The sequence below is a fragment of the Panthera tigris genome, chromosome A2, assembly GCF_018350195.1.
Source record: "Panthera tigris isolate Pti1 chromosome A2, P.tigris_Pti1_mat1.1, whole genome shotgun sequence".
NCBI classification, from domain to species: domain Eukaryota; kingdom Metazoa; phylum Chordata; class Mammalia; order Carnivora; family Felidae; genus Panthera; species Panthera tigris.
This window is the reverse complement of record NC_056661.1, coordinates 64,269,072-64,294,569: the sequence shown is the minus strand read 5'-3', so window position 1 is coordinate 64,294,569 and position 25,498 is coordinate 64,269,072. Positions and strand designations below refer to the sequence as shown.

The following is a 25,498-nucleotide window of genomic DNA, read 5'->3' as shown; positions in this document are numbered from 1 at the left end:
ACCGGCCACCTGCAAAGCCGGCATCGCACAGCTTCCAGCTCGGGCCTACAACCCCAGAGCGACGCCCCTCCCCTGAAACGCTCAGGCCGGGGGGAACTGCTTTCACCTCTCTGAGCCAATCTGCGGCTGTGGCCAGGAGCCCTCAGGCCACGCCCTGGGGCCCTGCAGACATCACCGGAGTCCTCTCGAAGGGGCAGGACTCGAACTCCCGAAGATGTGGTCATGAAGCCAGAGTCCGCTCACTTCCAGCTCAAAGGCTTTACCACGCTGTCCTCTTGAGCCATCTCTCTTCGGCCCACTCTCCCTGGGAACACCCTCCTGTCACATCCCCTCTTCCAGTGCGGCACCCAGAACGGCACTCAGTACTTCGGGTACAAAGTACTTCTCGTTATTCAGGATGAGGAAACGCTGTCCCTTCATAAATTATGATCAAGGACATCCTGCCGTTTCTTCTCTGTAAACCAGATGAGGCTTTTGATCTACCACGGGCTCTCACCGGAGAGGGGGTTTCTCTTCCTGCCTGATTTACTTATGAAAAATATTCAATTATGCTCCCGGTTTAATTCACTTAGTAATGAAAAGCAAATGAGCCCGGCCGGCCTGTTTGATTTGTCTTGGAAGGAGAGAAACTGCTTTGCAAGAACAAACAAAGTTAAATTAAAATGAACGATTCTCCTCACTCTGGAAATCGAAATTCTCCACAAAGCACTTCTCGATGCCCTAGAACACGGGGCCGACCCCAACTAGAGACAACACGCCTCCTGATTGTCCCCTGGGGCCAGCGGTCACGTGCTGGGCCCACAAGGGTGCGTGGACACACATCCCAACTCACTCATGCACGCGGCTTTGTGTTTCACGGACCACGAAGCAGGCGGTAAACACGTGCAGGACGCGGCCCCGTCGACGGGCATCTCGCTTACCATTTTTGCAGATGGGGCAGCACTGGTCAGGCTCGTACACGGGGTCCACACACTCCGTCTGTGGACATGCGGACACTGTGCACAGCACCTCTCCGTTGGCTTCGCAGCGGCACCGCTCACACGGAGAGACCTGGAACACAAGCCCACGGTCGGGTCAGACCTCCTGTCCTCCTTACCATACAGACTCATGTCTTCCTTCCCCCCAGACTTCCTTGGAAGACCCTGCCCCCCCGACATGGTTTAAGAATGTAAAAAATTATCCAGAGGCGCCTACGAGACTCAGTCGGTTAAGCGTCCAACTCTTGGTTTCGGCTCAGGTCGGGATCTCGAGGTTGGTGAGTTCAAGCCCCGCGTTGGGCTCTGTGATGACAGTGTGGAGCCTGCTTGGGATTCTCTCTCCCTCCCCCCTCTCTCTCTCTCTTTGTTGCTGGCTCTCTGCTCCTCTCCCACTTGGATGCTTTGTCTCTCTCAAAACAAATAAATTTTTTTTTTAAGTTAAAAAAAGAAATATGCAGCCCAGTGGTTTGCAAAGTGGGAACAAAACCAGAGTGCCAGAGCAGAGACCGGCTCCTTCGGGGGCACCTGGCCTGTCCCTCTCAACCCTGTGCGGAGAGGCCGTGACTTAGGGACCCACACCTTGTGCCTTTTTACCAGCTTTCTTCTGAAGACAGGTCTTTCTTTCCACGTTGAACGGACGATTCACCGTATCGAATTCTTGCCTCATTGTCATGCAGGTAAGCTGCGGTCCCCCACCCCTGCCAGGTGCCACCCAGCTAGCCTGGGACACTCCCATGTTTGCACGGAGTAGACAGGAAGGGGAAGGGGCAAAGAGAGGAGGGACCTGGCCCGGCCTGGAGCTGTGTGGATATGACCTCACTTAACCCCCATGGCAGCACTAGGTGCCCGCTCCTGCACCACGGCCCTGCGTGCTGATCAGGAGGCTGAGGCTCAGGTGACAGGCAGTTGGCCAAGGACAGACCTTGTGTGAGAGCCCAGGTGCTCCCCCCCTCCCCTCCCCTGCCCCGGGGCTCTCCATCCATCACCCAGGGCAGCTGCGGCCCTCTCTGTGCTGGGCTGGTGCTTGCCTTGCTGTACTTGTGGCCACTGGCCCAAATTCCCCCTTCTGGATCATTCCAATCAAGCACAATAGCATTCCTGGAAAGGTTGCAGGCCCCCAGCTCCCCATCCCGCCATAGCCACAGCCCACACCGTGATGGATTTTTTTCCTGGAAATCCCCGACACGGGGATCTGTCACCTGGGTTGACCCAGGACAAAGCAGAAACAGCAGATGCAGACTCAGCAGTGGGATGCAGAAACAGACGCGACGTGGAAACGTGCCTTAAAGGATCGTGGAGCGGGAAGGTGACAATTGCAGCATCCAGGGGCGGGGGCCCCAGGTGACCAACCGTGCTGCACCCACCACCCAGCCGGCGCACGTGATGTGGACAATGCCAACGACGCTCACGGATTCGCCTCTGTCTATCCAATGCCAGAAATAAAAGCTCAAATCTCCACCCAATGGCCTGGTTGGTGCACAAAGCAAACGCTCAGTTCATATTTAAGGTTTTTTTAATGTTTATTTATCTTTTAAAGAAAGCACAAGCGTGCATGAACGGGGGCGGGGCAGGGAGAGAGGGAGAGAGAGAGGATCCCAAGCAGCCTCTGTGCTGTCAGCGCAGGGCTCGATCTCATGAACTGTGAGGTCGTGACCTGAGCAGAAGTCAAGAGTAGGATGCTCAACTGACTGAGCCACCCAGGTGTCCCTGTATTTCAATTTAAAGGCTTTTCTCATGCACTAGACAGACCACAGCCAGCCTGGCTGGAAGTCACGGGACATCTGTGTGAGCAGGAGTGTGAATATGCATATGTGTGAGTGTGTGTGAGTGTATGAGTGAGTGTGGTGTGGGTATGTGTGTATGTGTGAGTGTATGAGTGTGTGTATGAGTGAGTGTGGGGGGTGTGGAGGTGTATGTGAGTGTATGAGTGAGTGTGGGTGTGTGGGTGTGAGTGTATGAGTGTGTGTACGAGTGAGTGTGGGGGGTGTGGAGGTGTATGTGAGTGTATGAGTGAGTGTGGGTGTGTGGGTGTGAGTGTGTATACGAGTGAGTGTGGGGGTGGGTGTGGGTGAGAGTGTGTGTGTATATGAGTGAGTGAGTGTGGGGGTGGGTGAGGGTGTATATGAGTATGTATGAATGTATGAGTGTGTGTACAAATGAGTGTATGTACGAGTGTGTGTATGTGGGGTATGTGTGTGTACGAGTGAGTGTATGTGTACGAATGAGTGTGTGTGCACGAGTGAGTGTGTGTGTGTACGAGTGAGTGTGTGTGTATGAGTGAGTGGGGGTGGGTGTAGGTGAGAGTGTGTGTATGTGTGAATGTATGAGTGTGTGCATGAGTGAGTGTGTAGAAGTGAGTGTGTATGTGGGGGGGGTGTATGAGTGAGTGTGGGGGGTGTAGAGGTGTGTGTGAGTGTATGAGTGAGTGTGGGTGTGAGAGTGTGTGTGTATATGAGTAAGTGAGTATGGGGGTGGGTGAGTATGTATGAGTATGTGTGAATGTATGATGTGTATACGAATGAGTGTGTGTGCACGAGTGAGTGTGTGTGTGTACGAGTGAGTGTGGGGTGTGTGTGTGTACAAGTGAGTGTGTGTGGGATGAAACCTCAGAGCCGCCAGGACACAATCTGACCTGGGCTGCACGACAACCCTGGAAGCCACAACCAGTCTGGCAACAACATAAGGGCACGTTTTCCAGGAGGCTGTTGGCACCACAAGGCCCTCTTGTACCAGGATGGACTTTGCTCTTTGCTACGGCTGCTGTCCTCGTGACTTTCTGTCTCCCACTAATTCCACTTTCAGCCAGTAGCATCCTCCCATCAAGGGTGGATTTACTCAGCCAGCGGGATGAGGGAAGGGTCTGGCGTTTTAAAAGCAGAGACCTTGAGTTGCAAGAGACAGGTCACGGTTCATCGCGTGTCGGAGCCGTCAGCGGGAGGGCTGGGACGAAAGCCATAAGAAAGCAAACAGGTGGGGAGCCAGGCTCCCTGCCCCCAGAAGCAGCCAGGACGGTCCCATCTTAAGGGCAGGATAGTCCGAGAGGAACAAGAGGATCAGGAATCACGGGAGCCTGTCCTCAAGAGACGGGCCCGACCTGGCCCCCACGGCCACCCAGGCTGCACTGCGGGGATGCAGGACACAGCCCATTTGGTTCAGGAATTTGAAAGAAGGGGAGATCAAGCCTCCCGTCTGTCCCCAAGGAGAGCTCCGTGAAAGACCACCGAGGTGCAAATGAGGATCACAGAGGCTGCAGGACCGGAGCCGGCCTTCCCGCACAAGGGAGCACACCCCGGGCGAGGCAGGCCTGGAAGTGAAGTATTTCTTCCTGCTCCTCATTCCACAACCTCACCAGGTCCCCAGTGTCCCCACGCCAGAGCCCATGGACGCCCACAGCTTGGGCGGCTACTTTCCTTTTGATTGATTGACTGATTGATTGATTTTTAAGTGTATTTATTTATTGTGAGAGAGAGAGAAAGCACGAGCAGGGGGAAGGGTGGAAACAGAGGGAGAGAGAGACAATCCCAAGCAGGCTCTGCATGGTCAGCACAGAGCGTGCAGAGCCCGACGCAGGGCTTGACCTCACGAACCGTGAGATCATGACCTGAGCTGAAGTCAGACCCCCAACCGACTGAGCCCCCCAGGCGCCCGAATGCAACTTTATCAAAAATTTAACTGTGAGTTTTGCTATCACAGAATACTTAGAAATCCTGGCTCGACTCCTGGGAGATTCGCTCGTGTCTCAAACATATGAGTTGAGGCTCAGAGGCCGGATCACTGGAAGCGAGTGGGTCACACTCAGGCCTCACCTCCTACACTGCTTGCCCTTCCCAAGCCCCAGGCCGAGGTTTGCACAGGGGGCACAGCCCCCCTGAGCCCCACACAGAGCCAGGCTGGCCAGAGCAGATGGCCAAGCCCCACCGGCACCCCCAGGGGACCCTGTGTCCACTGCTGTCCCACCTGGGCCAAGAGCCCCTGCACGCCGTTTGAGTCAGAGCTCCCCATCCAACCCCAGTCCCTGGGACCCTGCCCGGGACTGGGGTCACCTCACAGAACTCTCCGGCGTCCCACAGATGTCCTGCTGGGCCCCTCCACCCTTCTCTGGGTGTGTGGCCCTGACCACTGACGCTCAGACTTCATGGCACCGACAGCCTGGCCCGCCTCGACCCTGCACGCTGACTTACTGACAGCTCCCAGGCCTCAACTGACTGAGTCCATTGCTTTGCATGTCGATGCCTCACTAGCACAGTCCTGCCACCCAAGAAAGGCTCCCCGTTGTACGAACTCCACCTGTTCTAGCCCCAGCTCGCACGTCCTCCTCTAGAAGGACAGCACAGGAGGACCAGGTCTCTCCTCTCATTACACCTGTCACAGTGCTCAGGTGGCCCAGGAAAGGTTGCTAAGTTGCAAACCACAAAAACCCACCTGCCTGCGTGAACTCAGCAGCCAGGAGCGGAAGATGCAGCCACACAAGTTCAGGGTCACCGGGTCATGGAAGAAGGGTGTGACGGGACCCAGCTGGACTCAGACCAGCTGTTCTCCCTGCTGTCAGTCCCACCAGCACCCCGCACCCCCACAAAGACATGGCCCCGCCTCTGCACCCCCCCCAAACGCGGGCACTGCCCTGCCTCTGCACCCCCCCACCCACACACAGGCACCGCCCCGCCTCTGCACCCCCCCACCCAAACCAGGCACTGCCCCGCCTCTGCACCCCCCACCCACACGCGGGCACCGTCGGGGGGTCCGTCGTATCCTAATGACAGCACCTTTGCTCAGGATCCTCTGTGCTGGAAACACGGGGACCCTCCACCGACAGAGAAGGGGACAGACCGCCAAGAAGACGGGAAGCTACAGCCCATGATCCCATGAACCTCGACACTGGGCTTGGCTCAGCAGTCATCGGGGCCCATCGGGCATTCTGGGTGACAGTGACCCTCTTTCTGGCTCATCTCACCGTGCCACACGCACGGTTGGCCCCTCCCCCACCCCGCCACTAGCAGGCGCGGGCGGCTGATCCCAGCATCTGGGGGAGGTTCGCCTGCCCCGTGGCGCCACTACATTCCAAGCAGCTGTTCTGACTCTAGCCGCCAGGTCTGAGCACCCCCAAAGCTGCAGTGTCCCCACCTGCCATCCCCTGTTCTCTGTCCCACTGCAGAAACCAGAAGTCAGCCCACCCAGTGCATGACTGCATCTGCGACCCACAACACAGACTGCCAAGGCACGCTTAGGAGTCAAAGGTGGCAACCCTTTCTCCCCTTCCAAAGTTGTACTTGTCGCGAAAGACAATTCGCCAGGCCCAACCTAACTTTAAAACAACAGTACCTCTACTTAGCAAATCACAACCTACATACGGTATCGCATGCCTTGTGACAGAAATACCCTTCTTTGCAACATAACAGTTACAAATCCGAGAGACTCCCAAGCAGGCTCCATGTTCGGCTCAGAGCCTGATGCAGGGGTCGATCCCATAACCCTGTGATCATGACCTGAGCTGAAATCAAGAGCTGGATATTTAAACGACTGAGCCACCCAGGAGCCCCATGAACACATGCAATTTAGACGCATCGCCCAGAAGAACATGTGGGCGTTTGAGGAAAAGTCTCCATCCTCAAGGCAGCCAGTATGTGCCAGGAGTGGACAGAACATGGGTTGGATAAGGACAACAGGAACTGGGCGTGAGACTAAAGATAAGCTCTGTGGCATTCCTTCATTTGTCCGAGCCCTGAACCCAGATGGACCAATACCATTTCCACCATTTTCCTGGAAGGTAAGAGCACACGTGAGAGCTGGGAGTAGTTTAGAAGACTGTTAGCCGGCTACGCACCCTGGGCCAGCCTCAGATCCAGGGTCTCCAGTCTGGGAATGCCGTCCTGGCTTCCTCGGCCAACACTGCTCACGCAAATGACAGGTCTCAAAGTGGATCTAAGAAACTTACCCTGACACCTGAAGCAGAGCAAGGAGGGACAGACCTGTCTGAGCACGTTCTCAACAAAGCGACCATAAATACAACGTGCACAGCAGAGGCTCCAGAGAGAGATTAACTTGAGACTAACTGATAATTAGTTAGACCCTCGTAATGCTCAGTAATGACACACATGTCTGCATCACACGTACACGGGCACGAAGGATGGTGAACTAAAGACTGAACCTATTTCTAAACAAGCAAGTAGGAACAGTAACCATGATTTATAGGTGGGACAATTCTTACAAGCGAAATGATGCCAACACAAGTGGATAGTGCTTCAATCAAGTGCCCTGTACACAAAGATCTAGACCAGACAGGTACAGAAGTGGAGTGGAGAACTTCTGTACGAGTTGCGCATAAGCAGCTGTGTACTTTAGCGCATGTATCTTACGTTAATGAACTCGGTGCCAATTAGGCGCTGATCTGTACGAAGCACTGCCTTGTGTGATCTGTAACTGTGATTATAACCACTGTAACCGTGAGAAGGACCGGGATCCGAAATATTGCAGAAAGCACGTTGATTATGAATCTTGGTCCTGCCCGTGTCCCAAATCTCTTCCCACTCTGGGAGGCAGAAACTCACTTCAGACCCCTCCTCCTACTCTCTCCTGCCCGCACGGCAGATTCGTTCACCATCCACCGGCAGGCACCTGTTTTCCTCAAATCCGGCCTAAACGCATCCTCCTGTTCCGTGCTGCCAAAGAGAGCCATTGGCCGTGTGAGAGGCAGACAGTGCTGTGTGTCACCTGAATCCCGTTGCCTGGATGGCAACCACCGCTATATTCCAATCTGGAACTTTCTACCACGACTGCTTGAGAAGGTGCCATGAAACCTCACTGCCACCAAATAAATGCACTGGCTCCTGGTGGTTAGGGAGCAACTCTGGGCTAAACGCAGATGCTTCCTTAGGAGCAGACAAATGAGAGGCAGCAGCCTCCCCGAACGATTTCCCATGTTTTCCTACATGGAATTAATTTCAACACAGAGAAGACAGAGAAGCTGAGCTGAGTATAGATCTTTCTCATTGAAAGCCATTCAACATCAAATACCCTCTTCTCCCCACTTCTGTTTCCTCGTCAGCAGAGGTCCTCCAGTAATAACCCCCAAACTTCTGGGTTCTGCAATGACACAAAGTGAGATTAACATGAAAACAAAGAGGGACGCTGAAATCTGGATTTCCCTCTACTTTCCTCTCTCCCAGTCCTTCCCGTCCTTCAACACCCCTTGAATTCTTCCAGGAGCGCTGGCTTGGAGCAGAGTCTCTGGTACCAAGAACCCCAATCCCAGGCTGCTGGTGAGTAATCAACTCATCCCAGGGTGACTCAAGAGCAGGGCAGTGTCCCCATCACATCTGGGATTGTTACGGCAACGGAGCCGGTGCAAATATCCAGGCTCACTAGATACTGACTGAGTCAAGAAAGTGACGGTTAGGGGTGCCTGAGTGGCTCAGTCAGTTAAGCGTCCAACTCTTGATTTCAACTCCGGTCATGATCTCACAGATCATGAGTTCGAGCCCTAGGTCAGGCTCTGTGCTCAAGTACCAGGGATTCTCTCTCTCCCTCTCTCTGCCCCTCCTCTGCTTGCTCTTTCTTTCTCAAAATAAATAAGCTTTCAAAATTTCAAGAAAGAGCTGAAATGAACTTGGACAGCACATCATGAAAAACATAAAAAAAAAAAAAATCTACAGCGTTGCCTCAGGAAGAGTCGGTCGGCGCCTTATGAACAGGCGCTCAGGGATCAGACATCCACACCCGAGGACAAGGAAATAAAGGTGAATCTCTCTACAGAGAGGGATCAAGATTCGGATTCCACATTTAATCCACTAATGGAAGAGAAGACACAGTCACTAGAATGAGTTGAACACTAAGGCAGTGACTTTACAGAAGGGATCCCAGGGTTTGTAAATGAATGTTTGGAAACCGAAAGACAAAGTGCACGGCCGGAGCTCAGAAAACACAGCCTCCAGATTCCGGAGCGATCGAGTCCCAGACTTAGGGCACAGATGTCACACCACACTCTTCCTTTTGCATATTTTTTTACCGTTCTCTTCTCTTTGCCTTTAAATAGCTACGATTTGTGCCAAGGAGCTGGGGATCCAGGCCCCCTTACTCACCCAAGGGACAAACTTCTTTTCAAATCCAACTATGGAAGATGTAAGATCTGGACGTGTCCAACCTGCAGATTTGGGGCGATGTACACACGGGTCCTGGGGCTGCGACACCAGGTCCCATCGCCAGCCCCCCAGGCTCCCTGCCTTCTGGACTCCTGCACTCTCAAGGGGAGGTATGACGAAAATCCCACCACTCACCCCAGTGTTCAGTCTGGCTAGGGAGCTAGGGCATAAACACACGGGAGAGAAGCTAACAGAATGGCAGACAGTGCCAGATGCTAAGTGAGCTGGGTGCATATTAAGAATTTTTAAGGCAGGGGCGCTGGGGGGCTCAGTCGGTTTAAGCGTCTGACTCTTGACTTTGGCTCAGGTCATGATCTCACAGTTCACGAGTTTGAGCCCTGTGTCGGGCTCTGGGCTGAAAATGCAGGGTCTGCTTGGGTTCTCTCCCTCCCTCTCTCTCTCTTTCTCTCTGCCCCTCGCTCACTTGCACTGTCTCTCTCTCAAAATAAATGAACTTAAAAAAAAAAAAAGAATTTTCCAGGCAAAGTTGTAGGTTTTGGCTGGAACGAGAGCGAAGAGAGAAAACTCCAATATGCAGAGGATGCCATGGGGACAAGGTGCCCTTCCCAACGTCCTAAGGCCAACGGGAGCTTTCCAGCGCGTCTTAGGAAGAATGAAAGTAGAGGAGAATGTCTTTCAAGAGGTAGAAATCCTCAGATGCTGAGTAATTACCCAGAAGAGATGAGATTCCTAAGACCTCAAAGGACAGAGATACCCCTAAGACACTTCGCAACTGAACTGATACAGAACCATGTTTTCCACCATCGGCAGGTGCGGGGAGCCCCGGAGCGGAAGGAATCATCCCTAAAACTAAGTAGCGTTACTTCTTCAGCGTTTGCGCACCTGAGTTCTGTTTGCACATCCTGACCCTGTCACGGAATTTATCTGACGACCCTGTTGAATTCAGCAACAAGTTGCCAGAGGCACCAACTAAAAACTTTGCTGGGGATGACCGGCAGCTTCCCCAAAGTCACTGTCACATTTTTGTCACCAGATGGCGAAAGCGTCCTTTCCAGCTGCCGAGCTTGCTTTCAAAGTGCCAGGCTGCCACACTTGTTAACGTGTGATGCACTCAGAGGGAAATCACAAAGTCCCCTTCTATTTAAACCACCGGGTCTTATTAGCTTCCGATTGCCGGGAGCTGTGTTATTTGGGCGCTGGAGAAAAATGCTGGAGCGCTGCGTTTCAACTCTGCTTCCCCCACCACCTCCCCGGAGTGAAACACACCCCCGAGTCTGGTGAATTGCCAAGAACCTCCGGGGAAGCAGCCTGAACTGGGGGTCTGGTTGGACCACCGCGCCTCTCCTGTACAAGCATCATGCATGCGTCCAAGGCCTCCCCAGGTCTCCCTGCAAGAAGCCGGGAGGTGCTATGCAGGGCACGGCTTTCTTTCCACAGTCCCCTAGAAGCAGATCTCTCCCCAAGGCTACGTCAGGTCGCTTACCTGAAACCGTCTTATTAAACTAGGCAAGGCACCTGCGAAGCTCCATTTCCACATGGGAAAACAGCAGGGTCCTTCAGGGACACCGATGCACCTGCCTGCCAGCCTGCATCCTCCAGGCCTTCCATCGGTCAGGACCAGCACGGAGTGCTCGGACCTGCGTGCCCCTCTGCCCTGCCTTCTGTTCCCCAAAGTGAAATGGGCTTGATCCTTGGCCACCTTCCAGCCTCCAGCACAAGCCACTGGCCACCCAGCGACAGAACACTGCGGCTCCCCAGGCCCTGCAGGAGAGATTATTTTTGTTGTTGTTGTTCTCTTTGTCTTTCCACTCTGCCAGAGAACGGATTTGCACACAAAGGGACTTAATTAAGAACTGTCCCCAGAAGCTGTCAGCTTTTCAGTGAGGGGAAGAAAACCACCCCGCCCACCACACAACAGACTAACAGTACAACAGTCTGACACCCCAACGCCACATCAGAGAGTGGCTTTTCCTTCTTCATGGTTTAGCTTGTGGCAAGACTGTCTAATCACGTCCTTCAAATCCCCTTGTGATGGATTCCCTCAGATTAACACAGATCATGAGGGAACTCACTTAAGAGAAGGGAGAAAAATGCTGGCCATGTTTACGTGGTGCATTCTTCTTGGTGGCAAACAGCTGAGTAGCTTGGCTAGAAGAACATTGGTGAACATTCTGGAATGTTCTGACCTGACAGATCACACGGTCAGATGAGATGCGAAAAAGACCATGCGGGCTTCCTGTCATGGAGTGCGTGTTTGGGTCCCCCCAAAATTAACGTTGGAGCCTTAACCCCCCAGTGGGATGGGAGCTGAGGTCAGGAGGGTGGGGCCCCAAGGTTTGATTCCTGTCCTTCAAATACAAGGAAGAGCCTGGTGATCGCGGTCAGCTTTCTCCCCATCGTATGAGGACCCGGGGAGAAGGTGGCCATCTTGAGCCTCAACAGAACCAGACCTTGCTGGCACCATGATGTCAGACTCCCAGCCTCCAGAACTGTGAGAAGTAAATGTCTGTAAACTTCTGCAGTGGGGGCAGACATGTGCCCACAGTGGGCCAGCCCCTGGCCCCCAGACCCTGGCCCACTGCACACAGAGCAGGGCAAGGAGAGAGGAGAGCCCGTGATCACAGGCAGCCAGACCGGGACCCCCATGCTGGGATACTGGGTCTGCACAGAGCCCCTCTCCTCTGACCCTGGGAGCAGGGTGCCATGGAGACTTGGGGGGGTTGGTTTACATTAATAGATGCTCTGCTCATTCAGATTCCTAAACTAAGCCCTGAATGGAAAGGACACATTGCCAACTGGGCACTGCCAGCCTGGGGCCAGCCTGGGGCCAGACTGGGGCGGTAAGGGCCCCAGGGAAAGATGTTGTTAAAGCCAAACTTCACTGTTTTAAAAATGGGAAAATCTACAGCCTCTTGTGTTAGAATAAAGAGTGAAACATAAGTTATCCCTGGAGAGAAAGAAACAGGGCTTGTTCCTCATTTTATACCTAAATGACTAAAATGAAAAATCTCTCAAAGATGGGGCGCCTGTGGGGGACTCAGCCGGTTGAACGTCTGACTCTTGATTTCAGCTCAGGTCATGATCTCACAGTTTGTGAGTTCAAGCCCTGCGTGGGGCTCCATGCTGACAGCATGGAGCCTGCTTGGGATTCTCTCTCTCTCTCTCTCTCTCTTCCCCTCTCCAGCTTGTGCTTTCTCTCTCTAAATAAATCAACACTGAAAAAAAAAAAAAAAGCCTTCCAAGGAGTAGGCTTTTAAAAGGTGGGTATGAGGGCGGGATGTGGGATTGGTTCTCTCTGAAGGATCACAAATTCAAAATTTTTTCAGGGGCCCGTCGCGTAAGAAAACAAGGTGGTGAACCAGGTGCATGATAGCGAGTGGTGGGGACTAGGGCACGCTAGGAAACTTAACACGCTGAAACCCATAGGCACATCTCATCCTAACAACACACACACACACACACACATACACACACCCCAGAAGAAAACAACCATGCCGCTCCGTGTTGGCATTCTTCCTTCGAGACGGCAAGAATAAGGCTTGTCCTCGGCAGGGAGGAACGAAGACGACCCAAGAAGCACGTCTGTCTCCTCTGCCCAGAGCTGGCCAGGCTCCAGGAACAGGGCCCACGCTTCCCAGCTATCAGGTGGCCACGCAGACACCCGTCTGGACGACATGTGAGGTCAGGGTCTGACTGTCCTGAAGCTCCGTTCCGTGCACAGCAGTTGCTGATTCCCGGGAAGGTGCTGGACCGCGGCCCAAGCCCAGGGCTCATGCCATTGGCCCCGCGCTCCTTTCCAAAGCTGAGCCTCTTCCAGAGCGTCCTGGAATTACAACAGGACACTGCCAGCCTGTTCTTCTCCAGATAGGGAAGTCCCCGTCCGCGGTGGAGAAGACACGACAGGGCTCACTCACAAAGACATCCTCTTGGCTCTTAGGTCCCAGAGAGCCGACCCTGGCGGTCACCAGGTGCAAGATGAGCTTTCTTCCTTGGCTTCCTGGAGGGCATGGGGACCAGAGGGGATCTCCGCCCTCAGCCGGAGGTGACGTGAGCCGAGTTGATCCCTCAGGCTGCCTGCGTCCCCGGCTCTTCACAGGCCCAGGGGAAGCCAGTGGCCTTGTCTGATTTCTTTCTCTTCCAGTCTACCCACCCCTGAAATGTCTGCATGCGTGACATGGCTAAGCCACCAGCGGGTCAAAGAACACGTGCGCAGGGCATCCTGGCCACTGAGGACTCCCTGCCCCGTGGCTGTGGGGACAGAGATGCCCCCGTGACAACCTGTCCACTGGCCCAGGGCCGAGTGTCACTCAGAATATAACCATCAATGATTCAAGAGTGGGACCAGGAGCCCAGCTATAGCTTCTGATACCTTCACGGGAATTTAAAAGTAAGAGTCGTGGCTTGTTTGAAACTAAGTTTGTGTTTTCTCTGCCCTAAGCCTCCTACTGAGGGACCGCTTTCAAAAGTCACACGACATTCAAAAGTAAAATATGAGAGGTTGTTTTTAAAACTGAACAAGGGAGATACATTTGTGTAGCATGTCAACCTTTGAGGAAAGCAAAAAGGCAAAACGGGAGGACCAATCGTTCTGGTACACTTTGGTAGAGACATTACTATTTATTTCTGAGCTGCCTCACGGACAACAGGTACCGAGAGCCAAGAAGGAGGGGCGTATCATCTTGAAGTGATCTGAAGTTTAAAAAAATATTTTTCCCAACGTTTTTATTTATTTTTAGAGACAGAGAGGCAGAGAAAGAGCAGGGGAGGCAGAGAGAGAGAGGAGACACAGAATCTGAAGCAGGCTCCAGGCTCCAAGCTGTCAGCACAAAGCCCGACACCGGGCTCGAACTCATGAACCCATAAGATCATGACCTGAGCTGAAGTCAGACGCTTAACCGACTGAGCCACCCAGGTGCCCCGAAACATCTGAATTTTATTACAGGAGGGGCAGGAATGATCACCCACAGGCAAAGGGAGCTTGGTGGCGTCTGTGATCAGCAGTCCTGGAAAGCAGGAGGGCCTTTGCAACTGCTTACCTATGGCATGATTTGGCCTAAAGCTGAGCTAGCTGCCCCCCACCCCCTGCCCTGGTAATAACTTTTTTCCAAGAACATTTACCAGTTGTATCTGATGGCATTTCCTGTTTGTTTAAGGATAAAGTTGGAACTCAAAATCCATATCTGTAGTCCAGGTGTTCAATTCTAGCCCTCTGGATGTTGGTTATCAGGGGCCATTCTCCACCTTGTAGGATTTTGGCAGCATGTCTGGCCTCCACTCATTGGATGTCAGTAGCATCCCATCCCACCCCAGTTTTGACCACCAAAAACGTCTGCACCCATTGAACAAGTCCCCACAGGGGCAACATGACCCTCAGCTGAGAACCACTGGTCTATGCTTCAGTGAGCAGTAACTTTTCTTCCATTCCTTCTTGACTCTGTGACTTGGCTTCCCAGGTCATGTTCTCCTTCCTGAGTTTCATCCTTTACACTGCATTTTGAAGTTCCTTTACTTATGGTTCATTTGGTGGCATGCTCTATTTTTGTTTAAAAATATCTTCATTCAGCCTCCTTCCTGAAGGATAGTTTTGCTGGATACGTAAATTGGATTAACTCTTCTTTTCTCTTTGTTCTTTAAACACATTCTTCTACTGTTTGGGGTCTTTCTACCAGTGATAAGAAGTCAGCTGTCGGCCTAGTTACTGTTATTTTGAAGGTAAAGTCTGTTTTCTCTGGATGCTCTTAAAATCTTTTGCCTTCAGTGCTCTGCAGTCTCACTATGATATGGCTACGGGTGAATGTATTTTTGTTTATCTTTCTTTTTTTAAATATTTTTTAATGTTTATTTATTTTTGAGAGAGAGACAGAATCGAGCAGGAGAGGGGGAGAGACAGAGGGAGACACAGAATCCAAAGCAGGCTCCAGGCTCTGAGCTGTCAGCACAGAGCCCGATGCTGGGCTGGAACCCAGGAACCTCGAGAACATGACCTGATCCGAAGTCAGACGCTTAACCAACTGAGCCACCCAGGTGTTCCTGTTTACCTTTCTTTAAATTCCTAGGGATTCATTAATTGGAAAATCAAGGTCTTTCAACTAGAGTGTCTGGCATTCCATCCCTTCATTTTTCCTGTATTTTCTACTGCCTCTTCCAGAATTCTGATCTGATCCACGTTAACTCTTCTCTGTCCTCCATGTAACAAAGCATCTCCTTCCTACGTTCCATCCGTGTGTCCATATTTCACTCTGGGTGACTTCTCCAAATCTATCTGCTAGTTCGTTGAATTAGCTTATAACCTGTACCTGATGTAAAGCTGAACCCTCCCATTGATTATCAATTCAAACTATTATATACTGCTGTATACAAGTTCTACCTGATTCTTCTTCAAAACTGATCAGTATTGGGAATATACTTGTTTTGTCTATCTATGCATTTTATTTCAACATAGAGTTTTTGCATATTAAATAGTCTCATTTTTATTCCAACATCTGGGTCTCACTGGATTACTTTAGTCTCAGCAAACTCTTGCTTACGATGCCCCTTCTTGTGTGTAATTTTAATTTTGCTATCACATTCTTTGGAATGCTACTTGTGGGGATTCTTTGCGGCGCCGGGGGAGGGTGCATTCCTCCTGGGGACATTTGTTTCTATCAGACACCTGTCGTCATTGCCAGCCAGGGACGCCCCCCCCCCCCAACCCTGCCTTTCAGCACAAATACCCCACCTGGATTTTCTGGACCATCCAGGGAAGCAGCTTCATGCTCGTAAGACAGCACATGCACTAGATACAGAAAATGTTCAGAAAAAACCTGTCAGCTCAACTGAGCCGTGAGGCCCATCCAGGGGGGGTCTGTCTGCAGTCCTCCTTTGCAGGACATGCTTTTTGGGGGAGCATGGCCTTATGAGATACACCCCGGTGTGATGTTCTCTCTCCCTGGGGCCATGGGTTTGTCAGGTACCCCAGCCTCGATCCCAGGCATCAGACGATGCTCTCAGATGGTCACCACTGCAAGGTTGACTTTCCTGTCTGGATTTTACCTCTAGGGATTAATTTTTCTCAATTTTTTTTTCCCATTTCAGCTGTGCTTTTAAGAAGATGAGTGGGTTTTTTTTTTAATGTTTATTTATTTTTGACAGAGAGAGAGAGAGAGAGAGACAGAGAGCACGAGTGGGGGAGGGGCAGAGAGAGAGGGAGACACAGAATCCGAAGCAGGTGCCAGGCTCCCAGCCATCAGCACAGAGCCAGACGTGGGGATCGAACCCACAAACTGTGAGATCATGATCTGAGCAAAGTCGGGCGCTCAACCAACTGAGCCACGCAGGCACCCCAAGATGTGTTTTCTATGATATCTGGGATTTCACGAGTTTTGTTAAGTGCTGGGTTTTCGGGCTATTAGTTTTCTCTATTCCCGGGCGAAGGGTGGTCTCACCACGTTTAAAGCAAAATCCTTTCCGCCATAACCAGAGATCATGGCACAGAGCCACACGGCTTCTTAATTTTCCATCCCTATGCTTCTCCATGGGCCTCAGGCTTCTGAGAGAACTCACAGGGCCATGGGCAGATGCCTGACATCATCCTTTTCTGCAGATTCGAAAGGCACTCCGTGTCCTGGCCGCACCCCAGTGCCCGACAGAAATAGAATGAGAAGTGAAATCCAGCTGGCAGGATCTCAGGCTTGGAACAGAAACAGCAAAAAAAGGATTTCCAGCTATGTGGTCAGAAGCATACCACAAAGGATGGCTATAGGGTACACAGGCTAGGTGGAAAAGCATCATCTTCCACCCAAACTCACAATTGTGCTCTTTGAGACAAACTCTTCTCCTCTTCCCCCTAGAAACCTGTCCCAGGCATGCCCTGTCATTTAAAAACAAACCTTCGACAAGAGTCTAGATGGGCAGCTTCCAGCTGGGTGCCTTGCAGAGCCCCACGATGCTTCTCACAGCACATCACACACCTTGTGGTCACTGCCTGCGACGTGGGGGTCACTGCCCGTTTACTGGGGGCACTCCAAGGTTTGGCGTTATGTCTCCAGGATCGTGTCCAAAGCCTGGCAAGTATTTACCCCCCAAAATATATTTAAAAATGTTTTTTTTTGAGGTTTGTTTTTGAAAGAGAGACAGACTGTGAGTGGGGGAGGGGCAGAGAGAGAGAGGGAGACACAGAATCCGAAACAGCCTCCAGGCTCTGAGCTGTCGGCACAGAGTCTGACATGGGGCTCGAACTCACGAAGTGTGAGATCGTGGCCTGAGCCGAAGTGGGACGCTTGACCGACTGACCACCCAGGCACCCGCAAAAAAATATTTTTGAATTAAAAAATGCAAGAAGAAATTCTTGTTGGGATTGATCAGATTTGGAGATACCTTCCACCAAAGGAAATATTTATGGGAAAACCCCAGAGAGGCCCTCCCTAATGCTGAACCTCCACAGTCAGTCTTCCCAGGGACTAAAAACCCTCCAGGGGGGTAGTCACCTCCCACAAGAGGCACGCTCACCAGGGAAGCCCCCAGAAACCACATTCACCTGGCTGCAGGCTTATTCTCTCTCTCTCTCTCTCTTTTTTTTTTCAGTTTGTTCAGAGCTTTGTAGGTTCAAATTGCCTTCACGTATATCTCATTTACTTCTCATAAACTGAGAGATAAGCAGGATACTCTTTACTTTGGACCACTGCAAAATAGGAGGCTCTGAGAATTGTTCAGAGGTACGAGAATGAAACAGAACAAGGGCTCACACAGACATCTTTAGAGGGTTAAGTGCTCTGTCCTAGAGGACGCTGAGACCCTCCACTCGCACTGAAGGAGGCGGACACTCAAGATGTCCTACTCGGAAGGACACAGATACTTATTTTGTTCTAGATGGCCTGAGTCAAACCCACAAAAATAACCCCTTGGCCAAGTTGGTCCAGCACTGGACACAAATGTGGGGCAGGTGTCCCAAACCTGTTCGAGCTTTCCCTTCTCCACGTACCTGGGATTCTCGTGGTCACACACAAGATGCCACTTCATGACCATATGGTCACGGGCATAAGATGGCATAGTTGGAAGGGCAACAGTCTAGGACTCAGATCCTGGTTCCATCATTTACTAGCTCCATAACTTGGATCAAGTCACTTAACCATGTTGAATTTTGAAGGTCAACACCTGGCCACACCGGAAAGTTTCAGAGAAAGCATATGGACTTCCCCCTTTAAAACAATTGTTACTCTTAGTGATCCTGAGTGGCTCAGTCAGCTGAGCGTCTGACTTTGGCTCGGGTCATGATCTCGCAGTTCATGAGTTTAAGCCCCACCTCAGGCTCTGTGCTGACAGCTCAGTGCCTGGAGCCTGCTTTGGATTCTGTGTCTCCCTCTCTCTCTCTCTGCCCCTCCCCTGCTAGTGCTCTGTCTCCCTCTCTCTCAAAAATAAATAAGCATTAAAAAATTTTTAAAACAAACTGCTACTGTTTAAATGGCTTTGGGCAAGAAAGGCAGAAACTGACAGGTCCAGAATTGAGAAAATCTTACTCAGAACCCAACCAAACTCAGGCTTAGCAACAACACAAACATCCGGCCGACTAGAGAACATTAGCTTTACGCAGCTTGATTCATTGTACTTTGCAAAGGTAAATAATAATAGTATTGTTTTATGTTAAGTAACATCAACCTGAAGAACGGAAATAAATACCATGCAACTGAAAAATATGATGAATGTGTCTCTCTCCTGGCACCTTTTCATAATTGCAATAGAGATCTACTTGGAGCTTTTGATTCCAGATTTCATGGAGGAAGTTTTTTCATTACTAAACTTCTGGAAAGGAGATTCTGCAGCAGGGTTAATCATGGGTCAGACACTGACGCCCTGGGAGAGCCTGGGCTCCCCGGCGGCCCCACATCCCCGTGCCTGCGGATCTCTGTCCAGCTGCCTCCGGTTCAACAGGCCTCTCGCTCTGAAAAACAGGCGAGCAAGCAGTACTTATTAATAATGCAGCGTCTCTTTTTCTTCAAAGACTTCCACAATTGCTAATCAGAGTTCCTGATCACTACGAGAGCCACCGCGGACAGGCGGAACTGGCATCACACGACCCAGAAGCCAAGACGCGAGCAGTGTTCGTGTTCCTGGAGGGCCTTATCCACAGGCGGGGGTTGTATAAATTGCTTAGATGCTATAAAGCACTGGGACAAGCTTGCGGACCCCGCTTCTAACCTCACGGTCCCCCAGGGCATCAGGAGACCCCGTGAGGGGAACAACTTAATTTTGTGGCTCAAACTGCAATTGTTTTCTGTTGGTAAACTCCAAATCTGACCTGCTGCCTGCCTTCCTGCCTGGTAGTCATCGGGGCAGATCTGAAACTGCTCCAGGGAGCCCCCACCGGAGAGCCGCTCATTAGTTGTGTCTGGCTCACAAATCTACCGCCATAAACAGTACAGTAGGTCCTAACAGCGCTCGGAATGGAATAGGCACAGAACGACAGTGGTTTAGGTGGGCTGCCTGCCTGGCTATGCTTCTCGGGCAGTGAGTTTATCACCAATCACCCCTGCACCTTCTTTGTAAATTCTTTCTTCAATCGTACTTGCCAGGGAGGCTTCCCCTGGCCACAGTCCTTGTATCTCCTTGGGCTCGTCCATGTGAGGTCAACTCTGGCCTCCGACACCTGTTATGGCTATGTTACAGCCTGGACTGTGCCCTCCCTCCCAAATTCTCAGGTTCAGGTGCCAACCCCCGGTACCTCCAACTGTGACCGTATTTCAAGACAAGATCTTTACAGAGGCAATTACGTTAAAATGAGGTCATCCAGGTGGGCCCCAATCTAATATGACCTGTGTGAGGAGACTGGACGCAGACGCACACAGAGCGTGAACTTGGTGAGGACACAGGGAGAAGACGGCCGTCTACAACGCCAAGGAGAGAGGCCTCCGAAGAAACCAACCCTGCCCCCACCTTGATCTCGGACGCCCAGCCTCCAGAACCGTGAAACAATAAATCTCTATGGTTTAAGCTGCCTGGTCTGTGGTCCTTTATGACGGCAATGCCAGCAAATGAGCATGTCCCCAGGAAGCAGAGAACACGTGAAAATGCCATTCATTTTAAAATAAAATTTAAAAAAATACAAACCAGCAGACCAGGCTTCCTTCTCCAAAGTTGGATACCTGCTTGTGTAAGTTGAAGAACAGACCACTTGGTGGAATTTGAGAGGCAGTGGAGAAAACTCCACCAGCAACTACGTTTTTACGTGGCTACACAAATTAAGTTGCAAACATCCCTAGAGACATGAGGATGTTACTCTAGTCATTATCAGCGTAAGGGGATTTTGTGGGTGTGGCGAGTGAGGTCTTCCACTGACATCTGGCCGAGATTATCAGCCAAGCTGCGAAGAAGAGGGATTGTGATGGCGTCTGTAGGGAGCAGGGAGAGGAGGGAAAAGACGAAACTGTGAAAACTGGGCAAAGAGCCACATGCCCAAAAAGAGCAGCCCAGGAAGACGGAGGGAAGCCGCCTCGCAGGGGCCAGATGCACAGCATCACAGGCACCAGGCAGGATCTGTTTCCCAGACAGACGCCCAGAGTGAGCCCCCAGCCTCCATCACTACCTCCCTCTCTCTGGGGAAGCACAAAACAGATGCCTCAGACACCCGTGTGCCTCCCAGGGAAGGAGGCCCAGCACTGGCCTCCCTTTCCCCTCCTTCCTTGCTGCGGTGACCAGCATTCCAAGCAAGACACACACGGACCACAACCCCCGTTTCCTTAACCTTTTCTTCGGAGAAGAGCAAAGCGCTTCAGACAGAACGTGCTCTCCTTTTCCACTGCCCGCACACGGTGCTGTGCAAACTACAGACCACACTAGTGGAGCTCTCGCTGAAAGCCCAGAACCTCCAGAGCAGAGAGGTGGACAGTGGTCGTGCCCGGGCACTCGGCACCGCAGCTGGGCGTAACTGCAACCCCCCTAGTCACAGAAACGAGCATGACATACACATCGTGCAGAATGAAATCATTAGGGGGTTGTACGTGTTAGGGGAGCAAGTGCGTCACCGAACGCGTAGAAGCTTTGCGACATTCATGCACGTGTCCATCCTGGCAGCCGCTGATGACTGGATGAAAGTTGAGAATGAAGTACCACTTGGAGACGAGAGATGTACTTAACACTCAAAAGAGAGGTTCACGGGTACCTTAATTCTTCCCAAGAGTATCATCTCTCCAATCTCCCGTTTGTTGCCAACATCCCCCATCTCCAGAGCCTGCAACACGTTCTGCTTCCTGACCAACGATTTTTGAATCACATAAGAGTCCCCCCCCCCACCCCCACCCCTTCCCTGGCTCGCAAAGGCAGCTCCGTGGCACCCAGCACTTAGCGATGAATTACTACAACACAAGTTTGAATTCTTCTGTCTGTCATCTCAGGCAGATGACTGGCCACCCTGTGGCGTGTCTGGGATTTTTAGATCGAAATGCAGCTGACTTCGTGAGACTCTTTTAGGAAATGACTATAAAACAAGATACAATGCAACCAACAAATGCAAACGATAAAAACTAACGACTTGCCTTTGTTCTTATAACCCTGAGAGATTTTTCTCATGAGCCTAAAACTCAAGAGAATTATTTTGTTGGGCTCATGCCTACAGCCCCGGCCCAGGCCAACATGGAAGGTACCCCTGGGTAGGGAAGATACCTCTTCCCAGGGTAGATACCTACCTCTGGGTAAGGAAGGTACCTCTGGGTAGGCACCTGGGAAGGTACCTGGGTTTTGCCAGGACCTTTGCTTCAGCACCAACACACCTGGGGAGACGTGTGCCCGGCTTCCCACTAGCAAGGGAGCCTTGTGAGGGCAGGGCGCCTACCTAACTCCTGGTGTATGGTCAGGGTCTGGTTCATAGGAGTTTCTCGACAAAGTTGTCTTTGTTTCTTCGAAGGGCTGGAGTGAACAACTGTGCTAAACAGGCTGGCCTGGGGATGCATCCTGGGCATGAGGCCGGCCGTTAGAGCTCCAATCAGCCTTAGCTAACAGATGAGGAAAACAACCCCAGAGGAAAGATGCGATTTGTCCTTGTCGTGCTGGTTAGTGGCAAGGCCAGGATGGACACCTGTGTTTCCCGACTCTAAATCCCAGCACTCCTTCCACACTTGCTACCTTATCTACAGATCAGTCCTTCCTGGCTTTCTATTTCTACCACACCAGGGATTGATTCTTCAAATTCCTTAGGGGCCATCACATCCTGGGCATATCCTGAATGTGTGGATCTCCGAGGCTGGGCTCCGGGGGCCTCCAGCAGGATTCCTTTCCCCCTGCCTTCCCTCCCTGATCAGTGCTGGGGGCTGCAGGCCCCAGGACGCCCCCTGTCACCCAGGAAACCCTGTCTCTGCCCAGTCAACAGGCCACGTGTCCAGACAGGCCTCCCTTGGGGGGTCTGGATGAAGATCTGTGCAGTTCTGCCCAGGCCACGGAGCGGGGGAGAGGCAGGGCTGTTAGAGTTCCCCGAGGGACCAGCACGTGCAAGGGGCCAGCATCTCCATCCAAACCTGTGCCCCAGCAGGGCTGGGCTTCTGTTTCACATAGCAGCATGTAAGGGGAAAAGCAGACAACGTGCATTAGCACAGCTCGGCCTGACTCATGAGTCTGCTTCTTAACGGCAACCTTGTCTTCACCCTGTTATTTAAATATTCTGTGCCTCAGTTTCCTCTTCCCCATCAACCGGAGATCACAGGTAAGCATCTGTTTCACAGTATGTTATGAGGTTTAACCAAGTTAACACACGGGAAAAGTGCGGCCTGCAGCCTGACGCACAGTAGGTGCTCAGGAGATGGCCAGCGCTGTAAACACTGTTACTAGTATGCCCCTAAAATAATAATAATAATGATGATAATAATAATAATAATAACCCTAAACCACACTTTCTGGTTTTTGCCATCCACTGTTTTGGCATCCAATGATCAAGCATTTTCTTTTCCTTTTGAGGACGTTTGCATGATACTCCAACCCATAATCTGGGGAGATGGCTTATTTATAGGAATGGTCTCCCTTAATTAGCTATTAGCAGAAGACTATACCCCAAATGGCACGCAGAATTACCCCGTGTTTGGAAACAGGTTGAGCATTTCAGCGGCCACTCTTTTTAAATTAGAAGCAGTGGATTACCAGGGACAGCACAGCCAGTAAGTGCTGGGGGTGGGGGGGCGGCCGTCCCCTCAATGCCGTGGGCCTCACCCTCTCCAAACCCTTTCACGGCGAAGACCCGAGGAATTAATGTGGATCGGCCACTTTGCCTTAAAGATTACCTCCGCTCTGAAAAGACAGATCGTGTTGAGGGGACGCGAGCACAGCGCTGTCCGCCTCTGGGAACCAGAACGCGCCTCTTCTTCAAAGTGGGGGCGCCTAGCGCGCGGGGAGGTTTCACCCCGCGGCGGGAGGTGCAAAGTGGCCCCGGCGGGCGCTCGCCTCTTACCACGAACTCCTCCAGAGTCTGGTAGGTCTTGCCCCGGAACTCGCAGTAGTTCTTCCTCTCCTTGCACTGCGGACAGCACTGGCTCGTGTCGACATGGATGCAGCGCGGGTGCAGCCGCGGGCACTCGGGCTGCGCGCACAGCGGCCCCTCCTCGGTGCACAGGCACGGGCAGGCCGAGGGGCCCGGCGCGAACTTCTCCCCGATGGCGTACACGAAGCCGCTCTCGTCCACGCAGCCCTTTCCGCGGTAGTCCGGGTACGCGTACTCCTCCGGCGGTTCCGGCGTGGGCGCCAGGTCCGGGCCGGCCGCGTCCTGGGCGGCGGCGGCAGCAGCGGCGGCGGCGGCGGCGGCCGGGGGCTCCCCCTGCGGGGTGTCCCCGCGGGCCCGGCCCTGCAGGTCCCCGGCCTTGGCGCCCCCGCCCTGGGCGGCCCAGGCCTGCTTCTGCTTGCTCCACGCCTCCCGGCCGGCGAGCCCGCGGCCGCCCTTGCTCTTCCAGTCCCGGCCGCCGCCGCCCTCGTCCCTCGCGGGGCGCCCGAGCTCGCTCACCCGCCCCGGGCCGTCCCGAGACGCGTGCTCGCGCTTCTCCTGGCCCGGCTGCTCCGGCGCCTGGGCCAGCTTCTCCAGCGGGATGCTCGGACTGCACAGAGCCACCATCAGGCAGCAGGTGACCAGGAGGGAACTGGACAGCGCGCCAACTGCCATCGCAGTGGAGCTGGGCATCCCCTACCACGTCCCGGCGGGCGGGCGGGCGGGGAGCGCGGCCGAGGGGCGAGTCGCATTCACAGCCCGGGGGCGCGCCGCCGCCAGCCGGGAGCCGCCGTCCCTGCGGAGAGAACAGCAGCACAGCTGAGCCCCGCGGCCCGCGCGCGCCCGGCCCCCACCCGGCCCCGCGCCGCCCGGCCCCGGCAGCGCTCTAGAGGAACGAGCCGTGCGGCGCGGGCGGGGGCAGCATGCCCAGCGTCGGAGCCCCGCCGGCCCCCCAGACCTCACAGATGGGGCACGCGGACGTGGCGGCGGGGTCCCCGAGAGACGCCGGCCGGCGGCGTTTCTCCCGCGGCCGCGGCTAGCGGTGGGGACGGCCCTGGGCGGGTGGCGGAGCCGCGGCTGCCGGAATGCAGCGAGCCGGTCCCGCGCCCCGCTGCGAAACTCGGATGGAGCCACATAATCCGGGAGCCCGGGGTGTGCCCCCTGGGGTGCCAGCCACGCGGTCTCAAAGGTTACTCAATGGAGAATTCCGCAGTGGAGTTGGGCACGGGAGACCGTGCGGGAGGATGTGGGGGGACCCCCCTGGCTCTCCTTAGGGCCTTTGGGGAACGGGGAGGGAGGGGGTTAACAGAGCTCCCAGGACCCCGTGATTCATTTCCCAACAACTTTTTAAATGCCTGCTGGACAGGGAGCAGAAGCCACATCCCCGCCCTCCTCCCCTGGCCCAGAAGCTCGGGAGGATGTCCCTGACCGCCCCCGGCGGCGGGGTCGGGGGTCCCGGAGGCTTCGGCTCCCCCACGGGTCCCCCCGCGCCCTGCCAGCCGCTCAGCAACTCGGAGCGTTGGCGAGAGATCCCCGAGCGGGCCGCAGCGCTGGGATCGTGATCGCTTTCACCCAGGGCGGGGGGGGGGGGGGGGGGGGGGGAGGTCGTAGCGGTGGAGCCCGAAGTGCCCAGGCAGCACCAAGCAGTGCGTTGGGGGAGCTGGGGGTGCAGGGCGGGAGCGAGTCCCTTTCACTCTCCCCATCTCCCAAAGCCTCTCTGGATCCCAAAGTTTCTGCCGCCCAAAGGGGCCAGGAGAACCCTAGACGCGCCGCAGGGTGCGGGCAACCCAGCCTCTCCCCACCTCGCCGTCCATCCTCCACCCCTCCACCCGGCGCGCTCCAGGGGGTCTTTACCCCGCCCCCTCCCACCGCCCAAACCCCCCTCCAGGAGACCTAGAACGACCGTGCCCTGTGCTCACTCCCAGCCCCGGCTCGATGGACCGCAGCCCAGGGCGAGCCACCAGATTACAAACTTGGGGTCGGGGGTTCGGGAG

General features: G+C 53.5%; 1 protein-coding gene across 1 annotated transcript in view; it reads right to left on the bottom strand.

The window, feature by feature from the left end:
• VWC2 (von Willebrand factor C domain containing 2) overlaps positions 1 to 24,197 on the bottom strand; it is a 122,428-nt gene extending 98,231 nt beyond the window's left edge. The window contains exons 1-2 of the mRNA XM_007094792.3: positions 23,478 to 24,197; positions 921 to 1,050 (exon numbers count right to left, since the gene is read on the bottom strand). Coding sequence (XP_007094854.2) covers positions 921 to 1,050; positions 23,478 to 24,197 — 850 coding nt within the window. The remainder of the gene's footprint in view (positions 1 to 920; positions 1,051 to 23,477) is intronic.
• Positions 24,198 to 25,498: the final 1,301 nt, after the last annotated feature.